The sequence below is a fragment of the Equus przewalskii genome, chromosome 21, assembly GCF_037783145.1.
Source record: "Equus przewalskii isolate Varuska chromosome 21, EquPr2, whole genome shotgun sequence".
Taxonomy (NCBI): Eukaryota; Metazoa; Chordata; class Mammalia; order Perissodactyla; family Equidae; genus Equus; species Equus przewalskii.
In genome coordinates, this window is record NC_091851.1 from 43,715,882 (window position 1) to 43,737,463 (window position 21,582).

Consider the following 21,582-nt stretch of genomic DNA (forward strand, 5'->3'; position numbering starts at 1 on the left):
ATAGTGGTGATGGTGATGACGGTGATGGTGGATGATGGTGATGGTGGGTGATGGTGGATGATGGTGATGGTGGATGATGGTGATGGTGATGGTGGATGATGGTGATGGTGGGTGATGGTGGATGATGGTGATGGTGGATGATGGTGAAGGTGATGGTGGATGATGGTGATGGTGATGGTGATGGTGGATGATGGTGATGGTGGATGATGGTGATGGTGATGGTGATGGTGGATGATGGTGAAGGTGATGGTGGATGATGGTGATGGTGATGGTGATGGTGGATGATGGTGAAGGTGATGGTGGATGATGGTGATGGTGATGGTGATTGTGGGTGATGGTGATGGTGGATGATGGTGATGGTGATGGTGATGGTGGATGATGGTGATGGTGGATGATGGTGAAGGTGATGGTGGATGATGGTGATGGTGGATGATGGTGATGGTGGATGATGGTGATGGTGGATGATGGTGAAGGTGATGGTGGATGATGGTGATGGTGGATGATGGTGATGGTGGATGATGGTGATGGTGGATGATGGTGAAGGTGATGGTGGATGATGGTGAAGGTGATGGTGGATGATGGTGATGGTGATGGTGATTGTGGGTGATGGTGATGGTGGATGATGGTGATGGTGATGGTGATGGTAGATGATGGTGATGGTGGATGATGGTGATGGTGATGGTGATGGTGGGTGATGGTGATGGTGGATGATGGTGATGGTGATGGTGATGGTGGATGATGGTGATGGTGGATGATGGTGATGGTGATGGTGGATGATGGTGATGGTGATGGTGGATGATGGTGATGGTGATGGTGATGGTGGATGATGGTGATGGTGATGGTGATGGTGGATGATGGTGATGGTGATGGTGATGGTGGATGATGGTGATGGTGATGGTGATGATGGTGATGGTGATGATGGTGATGGTGGATGATGGTGATGGTGATGGTGGATGATGGTGAAGGTGATGGTGGATGATGGTGATGGTGATGGTGATGGTGGATGATGGTGATGGTGATGGTGGATGATGGTGATGGTGATGGTGGATGATGGTGATGGTGGATGATGGTGGTGATGATGATGGTGATGGTGGATGATGGATGAAGGTAGTGGTGGATGATGATGGTGATGGTGCATGATGGTGATAATGATGATGGGGTGGTGGTAATGATGTGATGGTGATGGTGGTGACAGTGATGGTGGTGATGATGATAATATTAGTGAACTTGTATTGAGCACTTACTATGTTCTAAGAAGGTATGTCAACTCCTTTTATCCTCACCACAACCTTGGGAGGCAGATTCAGTTATGACCCTCATGCTATGGAGGAGGAAACTGAGGTTCTGAGGGTTCCTACTTCCCAAGGCCACACTGGTACATGGTGTTGGTATTCGAATCCACACTCTTAGTAACTGGGTTATCCCACTTGGGGAATTACATAATAGGCTCATTTTGCTTCTGGAATCAAAAACAAAACAACTCACCCAGAAAAAAAGCCAATAAATAATTTTTTAACAAAAATTATAACCTTTTAACTTCTGGAGAATGAGGACCTTGCTTCCTTCTTTCAAATATAGAACGGAAATTCAGAAATCTCAAGACAGCAGTCCCTTACCCCCTCCCCTGCCTCTCACTCCACTCCCTGCCCTGCTCCACACTTTGCACCTGCCATGTCAGCCCATGTCGGTTCCTAGAGGGCAGGGACTTGGGTCTGGTGACTTCCACTGGTGCACGGCACACAGCAGGTGCTCAGAGGGTCACTGACAAGGGACTTAGTCTCCCAGCAAGCCAGAAGGGGCATCCCCAGAGATCTCCCGCGGCCACGCTGCTCGCGGGGGGCACTGTGTTAACCCGCCTGGGCTGCCTGCCAGGGAGCCGTGGACAGCTGTCCTGCCCCTCCCTCTTCCAACCACAGTGACTCAGGCCTTCTCCCCTGCCCAGGACTTCTGCATCCACCGCATGGATCTAAGGCAGAGTGGAGGAGGTAGCCATCTCAAGCCATGATGGAGCCAAGCACCCACAAAGTCAGCAGGCTGACATAGGCACAAACAGGAGCAGCTGCTGGCAGCCTGGCGGGGAAGCCAAAGGCCGTGCTTCATCTAAGGAAGAACCAAGTGGTCACCATCAGCTCCCTTCTTTCCTTCCTAGGACCCAAGCATGCCCCGCCTTAGGATGGTGGCGCCCCTCGCAGTCCCCGAGACACTCCCCCCCGCAAAATTGCAGGTCCTTGTTATCATTCAAACGTCCCTGGCTCAACCACCCATCACCTCATCAGGCCATCGGTTGATTTCCTCGCTTACTTGGTTACTGCCTGTCTTCTTCACCCCCTCTTCTGGGTTGAATTGTATCCCCTAAAAAGATGTGCTCAAGTCCTCCTGGTACCTGTGACTGTGACCTTATTAGGAAACCAAGTCTTCGAAGATGTAATTAGTTAAATAAGATGAGGTCACACTGGAGCAGGGTGGGCCCCTAATCCAAGATGACTGGTTTCCTTCTAAGAAGAGGTGCAAGAAGAGAAAGCCCTGAGATGGCAGAGCCGTGTGACAACAGAGGCAGAGACTGGAGCGACGCAGCTGGAAGCCAGGAATGCCGATAATCCACGAGAACAGCAGTGGCTGGAAGAGGCAGGAAGGACCCCCAGCCCCACCCCCACAGGTGCAGAGGGAGCAGGGCCCTGCCAACATCCTGATTTCAGACTTCCAGCCTCCAGAACTGGGAGAGAATAAAGGGCTATTGTCTTAAACCACCCAGTGTGTGGCACTTTGTTAGGGCAGCCCCAGGACACTAGTACACCCCTCTGCCGACATTTTAGACGAGGTCCCTGCTCTCGTGACCCGATCCGGCTTGCTCCCATAGTCCAGCTCAGAGACCAGCGCCTGGCACAGAGGTGCTCAGTGCTGGCAGAGTAAATGAACCGCTGGGCTCCCATCTCCCTCCCAGGGCCATGAAGGAGGCGCCGTGCCCCCCATGTTCATGGCAGGGTCTCCAGTCTGTTCCCAATGCCTGGAGTAGAGTGGGCCTGCACAGGAGGTGTCGCACCAATACGTGGGTACACCTCTCGCATCAAGGGCAGTGCCTGAGGATGCTGGCAGTCCTGCAGCAAGCTCTCGCTCATGGGAAGGAGGGGCCAGCATTGGAAGCATCCCAGCCGACCCCAATGGCCACCAGCCAGGGAGGGTGGACACATTCCTGCACCGAGAACTCGGAGGAAGAGCCGCGGAGGTGACACTGAGCCAACCCCTCCAGTTCAGTTCAGCCAAACCTCTCGGGGCAGCTGCGTTCCTGAGGCTGAACCTCATCATGGAGATTTCGGAGCAGGTTTGGGGAGCCTACCTAGAGGCCCAGGGCGTGAGCAGGAGGCGGGGTTTGCACCAATGGGCCGATCGAGTCCTACTGACAGGCTCTGGGTACCCACCTCACCCCAGTTAATCAGCCCTCAGGAGAAAAGTCAAACATACGTTCCTGTTCGAGAGTCTGGGGGATCTGTCAGCATTCAGAGCAAAAATATGTCACCCCCCGCCCCCCGAGGATGAACTCCATGCTGCTTATTGTAATTGGGCCTGGGGGTCAGGGCACAGCCCGCCAGGGTTAACTGGGGCAGCTGGGTGCCGTTAGTAAGATTCAGAGGTGACTGCCAAGGCTGTCTGTCACCTCCCCTGGGCCCCAGCCTCTTTCCTTCCCGTACCACCCCTTCCAGAGGGCCTGCCATCCTCTCTAGCGGAAAGCAGAACAGGGCAGCGCATTCACGTGGGGCTCTGAAATGCAAATTTCATCCACGCTGAGCTGCCATTTGTTGCCCATCAGACTGACAGCAATCAAATCAGTCTGATAAGAGACGGTGTTGGGAGAACACACAGGAAACAGGCCTTCTGTATGTCACTGGAGGGAGCATAGACTGACATAACCTCCAAGGAGAGCAGTTCAGCAAAATCCAACACTTACTGCCGTGTGCGCCCTCTGACCCCACAATTCTATTTCTAGAACCGTATCCGACTGATAGACAGGCCAAGTGTGAGATAACGGGCCGACAAAGTTATCCCCCTCCTACCCCGCGGTCAATAATGGAGACCCACCAAGTGCTCGCAGGAAACTGGAGAAGCACCCGGCAACCCACACAGTGAAGTGGGTAATTCACAGAGCAGGGAGCCTTTGAAAGTGACATGGAAGGACCGTCCGGGTTCACCGTCTCGAGGTGCGGGCGAGAGCGTACGACGAGACACCCTTTGTGAAAATGCAGAAGCACAAACACATTTGCAATCAAGACGCCAGTGGCAGAGGCTGCCCGAGGGGTGGGCGCTGGGCGCAGCGTGGGGAGAAGCCCACTTCCACTGTCGCTGCTTTTCTCTCTTTTGAATTTTATACCGTGAACGTGTCTTACTATTCAAAAACGAGTTTTTAGACGAAATATATTTTATAAGCCTGGGCTCAAATCCTGCTTTGGCCATGCTCGCTCTGGGTGGCCTCAGGAAGTGACACACCTTTTGCGTTTAGGCCTTAATTCTCTCCATTTCACAAAGGAGGCACCACCTCGGGGGGCTGTAGTGAACGTGAAACGAGGTGACGGATGCGAGTGTCAGAAACACCCAAGGAGAGTCTGGTTTTCTTAGTATTTAAGGAGACCTCCAAAATGGCGTGCTTAGCAAAGGAGGTGGTCAGGGCTCCTGTGGCCCCAGATGTGGTAACAGGTGCCCGGTCCAGCCGAAGATGCTAGAACTTCCCCACAGAAGGAGGTGCCCACACCACCTTTCTTCCATTAATCACCAAGGAATACCATCAGCCTGATACGTCCAAAATCCCAGCCACCCGGGACGGCCACGTGGTCACGTCCACCTCGGGACTTTAGAATGTGCTTGTAAGATGTTCCAGCACATTCTCTTAGCCTTCTGGCCTTTCAGAAGACGTTGAAATCAAAGGGTCTCAAGAAATTAAAGTCTTTCAACATGAGCGTGTGGTTCCTGACCTCATGATTTCTGGAAGGCTGAGAGTTCTCAGCCTGTTTCTTTTTGGTTTGGGGGTTTTAATCGCCTCACGTTGTATTACAAATGGCCACTGTCATTGGCTGCCTGACATCACGCGCTGGGTTTGAGAGTGATGAATGGGACGGAACAGACCCATAAAATGTTCTTCCTCTTCCCCATCCCCCTCTCTTCCATGCCCCCCAAAACAAGCCAGACCCAGACCACCCACAGACACCCACATAGCCTCGGCTCCCCCGGCCAACCCCTATCCCTAACTGGATCCGCTGAGGGTGATAGCTTTAGGAAACAGCACACACACCATACGCCTTATTTAGAACAGACATTCATACAGGGCCTGGCACAGGGTTGGCGCTCCTGGGTGGGAGACTCTGTGATTGCCCCTGTCCCAAAGGGGCCCGCCCTCCACCAGCCCTGCCTCCCCTCTGTAGCCGGGGGAGGCTCAGCAGCCCTCCCGGCACCAGCACCCACCTGGCCAGGTGCTCCTGCAGCACTTGGTACACGCTGATGCGGAACGTCTCGTTATCGAAGCGCTCCCGGACGTAATCCTTGTAGATCCGGAACTCGGCCGCAGTCACGGCCTCCCCTTCTGGGATCTTGGAAAGATCAAACCGGAACTCCCGATGGTGGTAGCGCGGGTGAAAGAACTCTTTGTCGTGCTCCACTGAAAGGGGAAGAGAGCACACGGGCACCAAAAGCTCATTAGGAACTAGGTTTCACTCCCCTGCCTCCGAGTCCAAGCACCTTGCCCACGCGAAACAGAGACGTGCCACTGCCGGCAACCCTGGTGCCAACTGCCCATCTCACGCTGACCTGCTGCAGACCAGAGGCCACAGGCTCAGACCCCACAGTCACCTTGAATAACAAGGGCAAGGACTCTGCATCTGGCCTGCCGGGAAGAGCACGGCACAGACCGAGCCATCCCAGAGGCCCTGGACAGACTAGGTTCCGGGAGCTCAGGCCTGGGTTCAAACCCAGGCTCAGCCACTAACCAGATGTGAGGCCCAGACGAGGTGTCAGGGAACCTATCTGGCCCTCGGTTTCCTCATCTAAACAATGGGGATAATAATCCTCCTTCACGTGTTGAAGTGAGTTACGTGATGTCATTCATGCAAACGGCTTCGCCTCCCGTAAGGCCGGACAACTGTGAGAACACAGACCTTACTGTCCCATCGTGGGGTATCCGAGGCCAGCGCCCAGCCCTGGCCACATGAGAAGATCACCGTGGGAGTTTTGAAAGAACACTGGTGCCCTGGGCCAGTGGGGGGCCGGTAAATGTTAATAACCCTCTCTGGGACCTGATTGTGGTGTTTGCCAGTTCCCATCGTGGCAGATCTCAAGCTACCAAAGCAACGTTGCTGAAGACGGAGGTGGGAAGATGGGCACACAGGAGCTCCAGCATCCTGCTCTTCTTATCCCTCTGAACCAACTGAATCAGCCTCTGTGGGGAGGGGGCCCAGAAACCTGTCTTTTCAACACACCCCAGGTATCTCTAATAGCAGCCAGGGTTTACAATCACAGTCTTGGAACTAAAAGCAGAAAAAGAAGTGAATGGCAGAGTCAGGGATGCTTCTGAAAACGACTTCAGGACAAAATAAGGCAAGGGCCTCAGCCCTCCTCCCTGACACTGGCAGATACTACACTAAGACATCACGCTCATTTCATAGACGATAAACACCTGCGTGGATAAAAGCCGAAGAACAGAGTTTCTGGGAGGGGACCTGCGCTTCCCAAGGATCACATATCCTTTGGACCAAATGGAGCAGGGATGAAGCCGGGAGCATCAAGTCCTGGAAAGAGGTAGAAGGGCTGAGCTCAGGGAGGTCTGCAGCATCTGTAGGGCCTTTCATCTCCTGGGAGATACAGCTCCATCTCCACTTCCTGCCTGTGGGGTGCGGAACCCGAGAGATAGTGAGAGACGGCGGACCAGCTCAGCCAGAAGAGAGGAGAAACCGGACCAGCGAGCCTCAGCTTCATGAGCCCAGGAAGCTCTGGGGCTGGGTTGGCTGGGCGGCTCCAGGCAGGATGGAACTGCCTTCCAGGAAGAGGTCCCCGTCACTGGCGGCCCGAGGGCCCTTCCTACAGGTCTCCCTTTAGAAAAAAGAAATTCTGTTTTAAACCTTAATAATAGTTCCAAAACACATCGGGGTGAGGGCAGAGGGGGCAGGTGAAGTCCTCGAGGTCAGGGGACTCTGGGCACAGGAGTGACCCTGCCCCTGGAGAGACCTCGGGAAGGTGACCTCTGAACTGCACCTGCTGGAAGCTGGGCCACGTGTGGAGGGCTGGCCGGAGGAAAGGACTCTCCAGAAGCCTTCCCCGGTCCCTCCGATATGGCTGTCCTCACACACCGCCCGCCCGGCCCCGGCGTGTGCCCACATAGGACACTTCTCTTCCGACCCGACCTATTTGAAAGCCTGCAGCAGATGCAATGGCCAAGAATGGCGACGGGGACGTCGCTGGTCCCCAGTGTGATTTGTAGAGAAGGCGAGGAGGGAAGACGTTTTGTGGCAGGCTCTAGGAAGTGCAGTCCACTGGGAATCAGGCGACCCTGGGGAGGGGACCCCAGGGTGAGGCAGCATGGCAAAGAGTCCAGACTCTCTCACTGTGGAAATGCCCTGGGCCAGTCCTCTGTCACCCTTCTAGCTCATTCAGCCTTCCCGTCACCCTAGGAGGTGAGCACCATGCCACACTGGTGGGGGATGCACGGGAGACCCCAGAGGTGCTGAGGGGCTTGCCCAGGGTCAAAGAGCTGGGGCTCAACCCAGGTCCCACCCAAATTGGAGACCTTAACCATGCGTCTCGGTGGCAGGGCTGACAGCTCAGCAGGAAGAGTTCGTTCGTTTGCCGGAACTTTCTCATCGTGTTACAGCATGCGTGTAGTATGTACACAGACCACGTGTGTAGAGCTCAGCGGACTGTCACAAAGTGACCCACCCATGGCAGCCCCTCCCAGACCAAGAAGAAGAAGACCACCTGCGCCCCTTCTCTCTCCCAGTCTCAAACCATGAGTTGGCTTTGCTTGTTTTCGAACAATACAGTACGCGTTCTTTTGTAGCTGGCTTCTTTACTTCAGCAGAGTTTCTGCAATTCATCCATACTGCTGCCATGTCCACTCATCCTCATTGCTGTATAATATTCCACAGTTTGATGATACGATGATCCATTTATCCTTTCTACAGCTCAGGGGCGTTTGGCCGTTTCCAACTGGGGGCTCTTAAAGCAGTGCTGCTGTGAACATTCTGGTGCCTGTGCTTTGGTGAATGGGGGAGGCAGACCTAGAAGCGGGATTGCGTTCAGTGTTAGTAATACCGCCAAGCTGTTCTCCCAGAGCACTGCACCAGGGAGCCTGTTAAGGCTATGCCAGGAGGAGTGGCGGAGGGAGACGAGCCTGTCCTACGAAGGAGATGGGCACAGGCTGCGGATGACTCATGGCCTCAAGTGCTTTTCTGCAGGAGACCGAGAGGGACGTGAGGCAACAACTCCTGGGGAAAATCCTGACCTCCCAGGGAGCAGTCAGTGTGTGCGCCCAGGCACCCCTACTCTGCATCTCCGGGAAGCAATCAGTGTGTGCGCCCAGGCACCCAACCCCTAGGGAGCAGTCAGTGTGTGCACCCAGGCACCCCCACTACGCACCCCAGGGAGCAGTTAGTGTGTGCCCAGGCACCCCCACTCTGCACCCCAGGGAGCAGTCAGTGTGTGCGCCCAGGCACCCCACCCCACACCCCAGGGAGTGATCAGTGTGTGCACCCAGGCACCCCCACTCTGCACCCCAGGGAGCAGTCAGTGTGTGCGCCCAGGCACCCCCACCCCCACTCCCAGGGAGCAGTCAGTGTGTGCGCCCAGGCACCCCCAACCCCCACCCGCAGGGAGCAGTCAGTGTGTGTGCCCAGGTACCCCCAACCCCCACCCGTAGGGAGCAGTCAGTGTGTGTGCCCAGGAACCCCCAACCCCCACCCCCAGGGAGCAGTCAGCGTGCGCGCCCAGGCACCCCACCCCGCACCCCCAGTGAGTTAGCTCCCAGTGCACAGCCTATGCTGCCCCTCAGCCCCACCTCCCACCCAATCCGAGGCCACCAAGGCCACCACTCCATGACTACATGGAAAGGACATTCTATGGTCATCATCTTCCTGGCCCTCCAGGTAGCAGCATTCATCACTTGGCCCCTCCTGCCTTTGCACACCTCGCCTTCCTGTGGCTCCCTTCACTGGGAACTCTTAGGTCTCCCTGGGGACTCTGCCACTCCCTGAACCATTCCCATGGATATTCCCATTTAGGGGCGTTACCGTGGGGCTGCGGAGTATCAGGAGAGCATTCCACAGGCCACTGCCCCTCCCCCATGCTGACAGACACACAGACAGTCTCCATTTCCAGCCGTCTTCCTTTCTCCTCCCCCAGCAGAGCAAACCTCCAAAGGGCAGGAGCAACATCCAGCAGCGGGGGCTGCTGCACGCCGTCATGCACAGGAGCCCCCAGCACGGTGCGGGGACGCAGTAACACCCCCGACAAACCTCAGTTCCCGTGTTCCCAGCACTGGGACTGACCACACCTCAGAACAGCTCCTCCTGGCCAGTACAGCAATCAACCCCAGCAGACAAAGGGGGTGCCAAGCCCCTGTTACAATGAAGATGTCTGAAGAACCCAGAAGTGCAAAAAAGCATGCTGACCAAAAGCGTGCTCTGCAATGGGCTCCCGCGCTGAGCATCATCTGATGGACCCCGACGAAGCAGGACTGATCCCCACTTTACAGATAAGAAACCAAGGCTCAGGGAGGTCAGGTAGCCTGCCCAAGGTCACAAGTTAGGTGAGTGGCTAAACTCCAAAACCCACAATCTTGACCTTTACGGTTGCTAGAACCAGGTGGCCTGAGTTCGAAGCTCAGCTGTGCCACTTACCAGCTGTGTGGTCTTGGCCAAGTTACTTAACCTCGGTGTGCCTCCCCTCCCGCAGGGGATAATAACAGTGGCCCTTTCTCACAGAGTTCCTGGGAGGATCACAGAGTCGGCACTTACAGCAGCGCCCGGCAAACGGAAAGCAATTCGTGTCTGCCGTTGTGACTGGGCCTCTGAAACAAGGAGCCGGGAGAAAGGCAGTTGATGAGGAAGAAGCAACATGCGCATGTGGGTATTTACATCATTCAGCTACGATAACTTTGAAAAAAAACTGCAATGGATCGAACAATAAAGAAATGTTTGAAAAAGCATGACATTAACACAGGTCCAATCGCCAAAGTTGCACCCAACGAAGAAAGAAAACATTGGTACATAATCACAAATAGAAAGTTTATTGCAGCAGGGGTACGTATAACGTTTTTTAACGTATGAGATTAAATATATCAGGGTTATAAGATGTTTTTTTAAAAAAAAGAAAAATGGAGGAAGTGTCCAACTAAATTTCTTGCAAACATTTGCAGGCTCTTTGGGATGTTTCTGAGTGAATTTCCTTCATCAGTTATTTTGGGACAATGACAGGCATGAGCCACGTCACCATTCTGTTCTTCCCCAAACCCACATCATCACACGTTCTGAAAATAATTTTGTGATGTATCAAAGAAAAAAATAGTCATTTTTTTGGGAAAAGCAGGGAATAATTCAAAGTTCAAACCGAATTCCGAGTCTCGTCTGCCCGAGGTTTTCATCTGATACGGACGCCACTCCATGGCGTGGCATCTACCCCACTTTAATCCCAGAGATCAAGGTTGTCTAACAGTCACCACTAAAGTAGACAGAGACACACGTGTACTTTTAGGGAGAAAATATGTCTTTCTACTTTCTTCTTAAGTTACCACAGTTGATTACTCAAGCCTTGGATTTTAAAATAAATGTCTAGAGCTGATAGCGGCCTATGCCCATACGAAACGCTTGCTAAGGAAACCAGAGCCCAGGAATCCAGCTTTTTCTCCTGCCGCTCTTTACATTCCAGCGCCCCACCGGCTCAGAGAGCTCACAGGCATTAACAAAGACTTTCATCTTCACGAGATTAAAGAGCCCAAATCCGCAGGACCGAAAGATAAGTCCAAAGAAAATGGATTCCGGAAAACACCACCCTGACAGCAGCCAGCCCCATGGCTGTCCCCAAAGCCGATTCTAGTGTCCTTCTTTTACAAAAGCCTGAAATAATATCCCCAAAGCTGGCCCTGGGAGGGGAAATTCTGGGCTGGAGGGTGTCAATAAAGGGTAGAAGCAGGTGGAAACAGGAAGCCACCCACCTGGGCGTCCCCTCTCCTGATCCTCTGACGGGCCAGGGGAGACCTCTGCACCATACGAGTCAAGCCTGCTCCCCAGCATCACTCAGGAGCATCCCGCCTCCTCGCAGCGTCTGGGGTTCCTCCCCCAACTTACAGTTGCACGAAATGTACAGGCAGACCCCTCGCTGAGCTGGTGTCCTCTGAACAGGGGGACAAGGATACCAAATGCAAGTCACCAGAGAGACTGGCAAAGGGCAGCACGTATTAAAGGCACCCAAGCGTAGGTATTCAGAACCACGCTTCATAGAACTGTATTTAACACCCTGAAAACCAGGGGTATGCACCCCCCACTATATACATACTTACATGATACATAATAATACACCCAGGTAAATGAATACAATAAATCCTTAGAAGCACGAGAAAATAGATATAGAAGATATGACATCTCTCCTGCTCCCTTGTGGATTATTTCGTGCCAGGCCACAGCTCAGTGTGACGTCACAAGTAGGTGCCACACCCGTGCCATCTGTGTCTCGCGGAGAGCCTCATCATCTCTCTCCCAGTCAAGCCACGTGGGCCCAAGGGAGCTGCCATCTTGTCCCATGACCGCGTTCTCCCAAACTGAGGGATGGGAGGGAACAAGCCCCAACCTGGGCCAAACACAGGATTTCTTTTATTTTTACTGGAATCTGGTGAGAAAGAGGCCGTGTTTGCTTTCTCTGCCTTGAACTGGAAGGATGTAATTCCACCACCGGCCCCACTGTGCAGAGAAAGCCGGTCTGTGAGAAAGAAGATTCCAGGACACCGGGATTGAGGAGGGAAGCCCTCCAGGCTTGATCTCCGGGTCTGGTGGTCCCCGTCCTTCCTGAAGTTGGGTTTTCAGTTCTTCCAGGCCCTTCAAACAAGTCCCCTTTAAGCTAATTCGAGTCAGGCTGCCACCACCTGTAGCCAAGGCAGTTCTGTGCAAACACTCATGAGCCAGTTACATGCACACCCACAGAGGACCCACCAGACACAGGCTCATGCACGTGGTCGTCTCCAGGTGACCGTCTGCCCTGAAGGCTGCTTTCCTCCGACTTGGATAATTTCCAAGTACAAGGTGACCCCCTGACCGAGCTCCACAGAAAACAGGGACAAGGACTGACTCAATCCTGCACCCCCAGTGCCCAGCACGGCCTCACGCTTAGTAGGGCTCCATGAGTCTACTGGATTGAATATATTACTATTTTCAGAATTCCCACCTAGTCTTTAGGTAAACGATTTTATTCATGGTGTGCATATGGTAAAGCACACAGACCGTAAGCATCCACGAAGCGCCATGAACTTTCTCAACGCAAACACACCCAGCGCAGGACACAGCACATGCGTTACCGGCACCAAGGACATCCCCACAGGGCCCTCCCACGCACCAGCCGCTCCTCCCCAAAGGCGACCGCCACCCCAGGCCCCGGCACCACAGCCCCCTCCGCCTGCCTGGTACCTCCCCTTCCACGTCTGCCTCCCTCACTCGACGTCCCCCCGTGGGCGTGCCCAGCGGGGTTCACTCACTCATTTCACTGCTGTATAGGAGCCCGCGGTATGAACAGGCCACAGTTTATTTTTTGATGGGCATTTGGGTGGTTTCCGGTGTGAGACTATGACAAACTGCGCTACCACGGACATCCTCGTACATGCCTTTTGGTCAACACGTGTCCACTGGGGGAACATGCTGCAGTGGGACTGCTGGGTCAGAGGGTTGAGCGTGCTCAGCTTTAGCATATGCATCTGTTTCCACGCCAAGAATTTGGGTGTAACCGGGCATGGGGCCAAATGAGATGAGACACGGTCCCTAAAGGGATAGTTCGTTTTCATTTATTTTATAAGTCCAAGTGCTTTTGTTTAGGTGTGAGGGCGGTGGGAGTTCTTCACGGAGAGATGCTGAATATGATCGAAGGCCTGAGAAACGAGCCACAGAGCATGCTGGTGACTGGTAGAGTCCGTTGGGAATAGCCAGAAAAAGGCAAGTTAGTTCCTCATTGGGAAGGTTCTGAAGAGCATGCTAAGGGGTCACTCAGTGACCCCATCAACCACGATTGGTTTGGTCCACTGTTACGCTGGGTCAGGCTTTGATCAAATCTATTTCAGACAGAGGGCTGGCGACACTGTGGAAAGTGGATAGCAGGGGGTGAGAACAGAGACAGGGAGCTCAGGAGGGTCCTGTCCAGGGATGATGCATAGATGCCATGCGCCCCCTTTCTCCCTTCCTGCGCCCAAGGTAGGCATCACTAAACAACCACAATGCTCTTTGCTTCAACCAGCACTCAGGCAGCCACTACCAATCCTGGCTGGCTCACGAGAGAAAATGACCGTCTCTCTCACCCCTGGTCTGGACTACAGGAGAGATGGAATGACCAGACGATAAGACTGGAATTTAAGATGACCGGATGGTGGCCAGACTCAGATAAAAGGGACAGGGAGACCCTCCACTGGATTTGGTCCTCGGCTGCTCAGAGGCCTCAGTGAGGAGCTTTGTGGGGACAGCCGTGCAGAAAAGACACCTGCAGGGCAAGGCTGTGGCCAGTGGCAGATGAGAGATGTGGCACCGTGGAGGGGAAGTGTCGGCCCATCCTCAGTGGTCTTCACTCTCTCTGTAAGCCGCTCTCCCGCCCAGGGCGAGGAAGGGCTGATAAACGGGCAGTAACCAAGTTAACTGCCCAGCACCTCCTTCCAAAACTTTACGGTTTTCAGAAAAAGTTTGGTTAAGCTTCCAGATTGTACAGCTCTCTTGCTGTCCCCAAAGATGCCACCAAGCTATGCGATAGGACCAAATATTTTATGAGCAAAGGGACACTTCCCAGGCAAAAACTGCAAGGCCAGATTAGGACTCTGCTCCTCACTTGGAGGCTGGGTCCCGTGAGCTGCCACTGGACCGAGGAGGCCAGTCCCGGGCTGGGGACAGACCCCTGAGCCCCTTTGATGAGGACGAGGCTCTGGGAACCGACAGAACCGACCGAAGCCCACAGTGTAACCAGAAGCCAGAGCCGAGTTTTCAAGGACCTTGACGGCTGAGGACGCCACGGCCAGGACCTCCCCCATCCTGATTTAACTCTGAAACTTCCAATCCAGACTCCCTCCTTTCCCACAGGGATACAGTTCATCCGGAAGGTTCTGGCACACGCCAGAATTCACCAGAGATGACTGCTACCAACGCTGCTGTCAGTGGGCGATTTATGGCCCCGCAGCTTCGGGGACGTGAAATTAGATGACGGCTCTTCATTCATTTGAAGATTTACGTGGCCAGATTAGGGAGCTTGAAAAAGCCGCCAGAGGCACGCCATAAATTGGGAGTCCTGGGAAATGGAACAGACAGACCCAACTACTCTAAGAGGAGAACGTTCTCCTAATAACATGAGCGCAGATGCACCCAGCTGCACAGCTCTTATGGGAGAAGGCAGGGGCGGAGTGAAACCCAGAAAAGAGGAACGTCGCGTCAGAGTCTAAAACGAGCCAGGCTGCCAGCAGGATACTGTGGTGTCTCCTCGCATCCACTGTGCTCACCCAAGTATTTCCTCCTGCCCCATTCGAGAGTGAGGGACCCTCAGTGTCCTGCTGTGGGACAGCAGTTAACAGAAGCCCGGTTAGACTGCAGCTGTCACCTGCCTAAGCCCTAAGCTAGGTAATGGCCACGATTTTTAAATTTTTATTTTTAATTGTGGTAAAATACACAGAACATAACATTTCCCATCTTAACCATTCTAAGTGTAGTCCAGGAGGGTTAAGTACGTTGTTGTGTGACCAAACATCCAGAAATAATTTAATCTTGCAAACCGAGAACTCCATATCCATTAAACTCTAACTCTCTGTCCCCCACCCACCCCGACCCCTGGCACCGCATCCTGCTGTCTCTGTGAATCTGACTGCTCGAGGGACCGCAAAGAAGTGTAATCATACCGTATTTGTCCTTTCGTGGCTAACTTATTTCACTTAGCATAATACCCTCCTCCATGTTGCAGCATGTGTCAGAGTTTCTTTCCTTTTCAAGGCTGAATAATATTCCACTGTATGGGTAGACCACATTTTGTTTAGCCATTCCTCTGTCAACGGACACGCAGCTTGCTTCCACCTTTTGGCTATTGTGAATAACCCTGCTGTGAACACAGGTGTGCAAATATCTCTTTGAAACTCAGCTTTCAGTTCTTTGGGGTGTATACCCAGAAGTGGAATTGCTGGATCAGATCGTGATTATATATTTAATTTTCTGAGGAACTATTATACTGTTGTCTACGGCAGCAGCACTGTTTTACGTTCCCGCCACCGGCCCACACGGGTTCCCGTTTCCCCACATTCTGGTGTTTGGTGTTGATAGTGGCCATCCTAACCGTCATACAAGCCCTCCCACTGGCCCGGATGCCGCCTCACACGTGTCACACACATCATCTCACTGAGTCGTGCTCAGAGGTAGACACACGCATTATGTCCATTTTACAAGCGAGGAGACGGAGGCACAGAGACGTGAAGTCACCTGCCCACAGCCGCACAGCTGGGCTGAGTACCCACATGGTCTTCCTCCCAACATGGCCCTACTTCCCCTAACACTGGGAACCACCACGGACTTTGTGGCTGTGGAGACGACTAAACAAGGACAGCTCTGAAGGATACCACGCTCTCGGCACACACGACGTGGTCACCATGTTACTCCCCTTAAAAGCTAAGCTCAGAGGGTGAAGGCTCTGCACCGACTCAGCTCCCCCGCTGGGTGGTAAATTTTGCTCCTGCCCAAGGCCAGCGTCGCCTTAAGAGGGGCTGACAGCTTGAAGACTTTGTAGCACGAACCCGTCTCCCCATCATCCCTCCCTCGCCCCCCGAATTGGGGGCAGGGCCTCGCCTGGCGGAGGGCACACAAGCAGCATTGTCTCCCCGCCCCTGAACTGCCGCTTCAACTCTCGAACTTTCCACCAAATGCTTCGGCTGCCAACACGACCACCTGGAGCCCCAGCGCCGGGCGCTCTGAGAGGCTCTTCAGAGACACTGCCTCCTTGTTAGACGCAGAGGGCTGCGTCCCAAGACGCGGGGCGCGCAGGCGAGACCACGGGCAGGCCAGGCTCTTTGTCACCGGCCCTGCAGCCCGCACAGATGTGGGGTGGGGGTGGGGGGCGGGGAGCATTACTGTACTGCAAGATTAAACACTTCAGTGTCAACATGTGTGCAGCGCTGCTCGAACAATGTTATCATTGTGAATTGAATGGACCAAGCGTTTAGGGGATGGGGCGGAGAGAGGGAGAAAAGATGGGTTTAATTATCTCTAGGGCTGAAGCCAGTCGTTTGCCTAAAAAGACCCAGACGCTGGCAGAGCCGGAAAGAAAAATGGGCTGTAAGCATCTGTCAATCTTCCCACCGTAAGCTGAGGCGGCCACCCTTCACCCATGGGCATCCCATCAGCTCAGAGGGAGGACCCAGCCCCCAGGATCTTTGGGTCCCAACTCCATCCTTGGCTAATTGAAAAGGAGGGAAAAGACCGGAAACTAGTCACTATTTTCAGCAAAACTAGTGATTGCCCATGAGGGGCGATTTTGTGCTCCCCCCACGCCCGCCAAAGAACACTGGGCAACGTCTGGAGCCATTTTGTTTGCCACGAATCAGGGGGCGTGTGCTACTGGCATCCAGTGGGCAGAGGCCCAGGGCATTGCTAAACATCCTACAGTGCACTAGACATCCTCCCCCACCCTCCAGACGCACACACACTACAGGGCACGGTCCAGCCCCAACTGTCATCTGAGAATCCCTGAGCTAACAGACAGACGAACCTCAAGAGAGTCAGGAAACCTGGGTTTTGGCCCCCTCCGGGCTCTCAGCTGGCTGGGTGAGACCCCAGGCTCGCTGGGCCTCGGTTCCGCCCTCTCTAACAAAGGAATGGATTTAACTGGTCTGAAGTCCCCCTTTCACTTCTCTTAGGTTGTACTGTATAAAGTTGCCAACATTCTGCCAATTTTGACCTATACATGGTTCAAGCTGATACCTCTGAACTTGAATTCTGCCTCTGCGCTCTCCAGGATGGCGGCCGCTAACCACACGTGTCTACTGAGCACTGAGATGTGGCTGGTGGGGTGGGAACTGGACATTTCCATTTATTTCTGTGTAATTAATTTAGACTTAAATAACCACATGTGGCTGGTGGCTCCCCTACTGGACAGCATTTCCATCATCGAAGAAAGTTCAATCGAACGGCACCGCTCTGGAGCATGGATGCGCTGGCTTTCTACAGCAACAAGCTCAATGCAAAAAAGGGTCCAAATACATGTTCTCAGAATATGGAAGAGGGTTCTTCCTCAAAAAGAGGTTCCTAGGGGGCCGGCCTGGTGGCGCAGCGGTTAAGTTCGCATGTTCCACTTCTCTGTGGCCTGGGGTTCACCAGTTTGGACCCCGGGTACGGACAAGGCATGGCTTGGCACGCCATGCTGTGGTAGGTATCCCACGTATAAAGTAGAGGAAGATGGGCATGGATGTTAGCTCAGGGCCAATCTTCCTCAGCAAAAAGAGGAGGATTGGCAGCAGTTAGCTCAGGGCTAATCTTCCTCAAAAAAATTTTAAAAAAAGAGGTTCCCAGTGTGAGAAATTCCATGGAACGGGGAGAATGTGGTTCCGGAGTTGTGTGAGAGGCTGGAATGGACGGTGGCAGCTTGGGGGCTCTGGGTTCTGTCTGTAAAACAGGCAAGACAGCCCCTGCTCCGGTCACAGGGCCACGGGGGAGCTCGTCACTTGGTGAGCGACATCACGCCGGATAATCAGACACACCAAGTTCAGGGCACGAGGCAGGGGCTTTGCTCCGGCCCACCCGGCACCACAGCCCTTCCCCTCCCTGAGAACCCCCTCCCCTCCCAGCCCCTTTCATTTCGTTGCTAGAACTTTTAACTGCTCCAATGATTTTATTGATTGGCCTGTTGACCTGTCCATTAGCTGTCTCCTCTTCTAGACTTTAACTCCAAGAGAGCAGGAACACAAGAGCTTTTGACCGTGGGGCCTGGCTGGGGGGTGAGTGCCGGCTCCACCACCCACGGGGCGAGCAGCAAGTTTCTCCTCATCTGTGAGATGGGAGGACAATGACAACACTGGCTTCATTGGGCTGTTGCAGGATGAAAACAGACCAGGGACCCTCCAACGCCGCCGCGCTCCAGAATCACCTGGGAGCTTATTCACAGGCACACCGCCGGGCCAACTCTCGGCGTTTTCAACCCGGGAGGTCTGCGGTGGGGACCAGGAACCTGCATTTCTAACGCATTCTCAGGAGATGCGGCTGCCGGTCCGGGGACCGCACTTTGAGAAGGGCTGGAACAGAGCCCGTCTGTGGCGCTGGCGCGCAGGAAAGCTGCAGGAGGCTGGTGTGACTCTTCTTGGTCCCTACTGTCTGTCCACCGCACTCCCTCACCTGGCACCCGGCAGGTGCTCAAATCTCAGAGGGGAGCGTCTGGAAACCTTCTCCACGGGCTCCCTCAGGACAGAAACCCCCTCTTGGCCTCACTCAGCTCAAATGGCCAGAAACAACAGGGGTTGGGATGGGCCAGGGGGCCCGACGGCCTGGGTTCGAACGCAGGCTCTGCCGATCGCCAGCAGTGACTCAGGACAAGTTAGCCCATCTCTGGGAGGGCCACTTCCCCCTCGGTAACAGGGGGGCCCTAAGAGGCCCCCAGTTCTGGGGCCGTGGTGGGAATGCAAGGAGATAGAGGCTGGCAGTGCCGGGGCACGGCGGGACACGTGCCAGAGCAAAGCAGGCCAGGAGCAGCAGGGGGCAGGCCAGGAGCTGCTGTGCGCCCCCCCATCCCCCCCAGGACAGGAGGGTGCCTCCCCAGACCTTCCCCCAGAGCAGCCAGAACCTCCTGGGTCAGCTGGGCAGGCACAGCTGGTTTAAGGTATTTTAGAAGCAAATCAAATCAAATGAGAATTTATAATCCTTCCTGAGGTCTGGGTTCCATCAACCTAAACTCATTAGGCCCTGGCCGCGCAGGTGCAGCTAAGGAAGAGATTGTTCTGCGTTTCCTTCACGCTGGGCTCCCATCTCCCTTTCAAAGTAAGAGTCTTCTCCAAAGCCCCATACTTGGACCAAAACACCGCAGAGCCATCAGCCTTCATTTCTGCAAACAGGACGGCACCAAGCTGCTCAAAGGCTGCACCAGGGCTGGCAGAGGGGGGTTGTGGAAGCCGGCATCTGCAACAGCCTCATCCGTCTCAGGCCCGCACTTTAACCCGCGGAACTTGGATGCCCGAGCTGAACTATCGAACATCTTAGAACTGCGTCGCCGTCCTCTGCACTATTTCCAGTGAGGGAAGCAGAACCCGAGACCAAACCAAAGAGCACAGAGGACATTCGGGATCCCCTGTTGGATGTGACCGGTGGAGCTACAAACAGCCTTCCCAAGGGGGCTCTGGGCACACGGGACGGCTCCAAATGGGGCATCGTCCCAGATCACGGGCAATCCTCAGGAGTGATTTCACAGAATTCCTCACAATTAAATTTATATAAAGGTTAAAAACAGGCGAGATGAATCTACGTCGTTAGAAGACAGGACAGCAGTCGCCTGGGGTGAGGGCGCGAGGGAGTTCTGGGAGCTGGGCACGTCCTGTCTCTCGATCTGGGCCCTGGGTCCCCAGGGTTCTGACTTCCAGAAAATTCCTAAGTGTTCTCGATCTGTGCAGCGTTCTGTGCACGTCACACTTCGGTGAACAGTGAGACTAACCATCAGCGCTGGCTGGCTTCATCCGCGTCCCGTCCTCCCCAAGAGTGTCTGTGCCGTATTTCCTCTACTGTGAGAGGGGCGACCAGTTCAACGACAGCTCTCGAGAAAAGATGCCAACACCTTTACCAACTTTAAGACATCTTGGTTTCAGAGACAACGATATTCAAAGAAATGGGATATTAAGCCTGAAGCACATCATTGTAAAACGTTTATATGGCTTCCTGCCACCCTCATGTGTGACCCTCCCATTGGCAAGACTGTTCATTAACCTGCTCCAAACCCCTCCTTTGAGCCTGAGGAGCAGTCCAGGATCAAGTGCAAGAGGGAGGGCTCCGTGACCAGACCGTCCCTCCTCGCCTTCTCCATAAATCAACTTTGTTTATGTCACATGACCTGTCTTCTAGACCCAACTGATTCATGAATGAACATGCGATTCGAGCTGCCCAAGAGTCTCTCCTCAGGAATTTCAGTTGAGTGCAGTAGTTCGACCACGTCATCAAGAACCCAAGTTTCTTCTGTCTTTTTGCTCTGCCATTGTCTACACATTGACTTTCAATCCTTAGACTTGTTGCCTCATGGTCACAAGATGGCTGCCATGACTCCAAACACCATGTTTTCACAGAACCACATTCAAGGCAGAAAAAGGAAGAAGAGGACAGAAAGTTCTGTTTGCTCAGCTGTCACTTATCAGGAAGCAAAATATTTTTCAGAACCACATCCTACCCTATTCTACCCCTAGCCAATTTCCTCTTGTGTCTCACTGGTTAGGACAGCATCCTCTGGCCATTCCAACCTGCCAAGGAAGCTGAGGAGGCAAGCATGTGGCTAGTCAGAGAGCTGTAACTACAAGTTGCCGTGGGTGGCCATCTTTGTCCCAACAGGCAGGCTAGCAGAGGGGTCCAGTGAGGCAGAGAGGTAAGAGGGAAGCTGTCCAGTGACAGGGATGAGGGACGTGGAGAGAATAACCCCCCGATTCTCGAAGGGCCTAGTGTCCTTCTCAAGGCTTGGGGAATACAGAGATTTCTTTTTTTTTTTGCTCAAGGTAGTGCAAACAGATTTCTTTTGCCTGCAACCAAAGAATTCGGTTGCATGTACTTTTGTTCACACCCAACACACACTGCCTAGAAGTAACCCTGAAAACACCTTCTACCTCCTTTCCCCGGCCGTCCCCTCCAGCTGGCGGGCCCAAGGGTACACTCGGACCCTCTGGATCACTCTCTCTTGGAAACAAGCAGAAGAAACCCAGGCGCCCCAGACCCGCACACTGGAGAACTCTGAGTTCAGACTCTCAGCGTACACAGGAGGTTCCACCAGGATGGGCAGGCCTCTGCTCCGCGCAGCGCTCCACCCGGCCAGCAAACAATGACACGGATTCTTAAAATGCCGCGAGCATCTTGATCCGTTCATCCCCTACCCAGAGGGAAACAGGAGCCACCTGTCCCACCTGCAGAACGCAGACGAAGCTCCACCCGGCCTCCGCTTCCTCCCAGGGGACGATTCCTGACCTCCTCGGGTCATTTTCAAGAACTTGTGACCCTTGTCTAAGGCCATCAGGAGGGTTCAGCTGATAAAATAAAGTCTGTTTTCAGCAAACAACTGGCTGTTGGCTGGAGTCTTACGCAGCCTGCAAAGTTAGGGCGGAAGTTGTAGCTCCTGATAGGTTTGAGTTTAAAGAGAAACGGGGGTCTCTCCACCGCTGCAGAGGGCCTG

General features: G+C 53.9%; 1 protein-coding gene across 1 annotated transcript in view; it reads right to left on the reverse strand.

The window, feature by feature from the left end:
• The window catches only part of BMP7 (bone morphogenetic protein 7), an 86,956-nt gene that overhangs the window by 48,740 nt on the left and 16,634 nt on the right, over positions 1-21,582 (reverse strand). Inside the window, exon 2 of the mRNA XM_070589620.1 lies at positions 5,449-5,641. Within this exon, the coding sequence (XP_070445721.1) occupies positions 5,449-5,641 (193 nt within the window). The remainder of the gene's footprint in view (positions 1-5,448; positions 5,642-21,582) is intronic.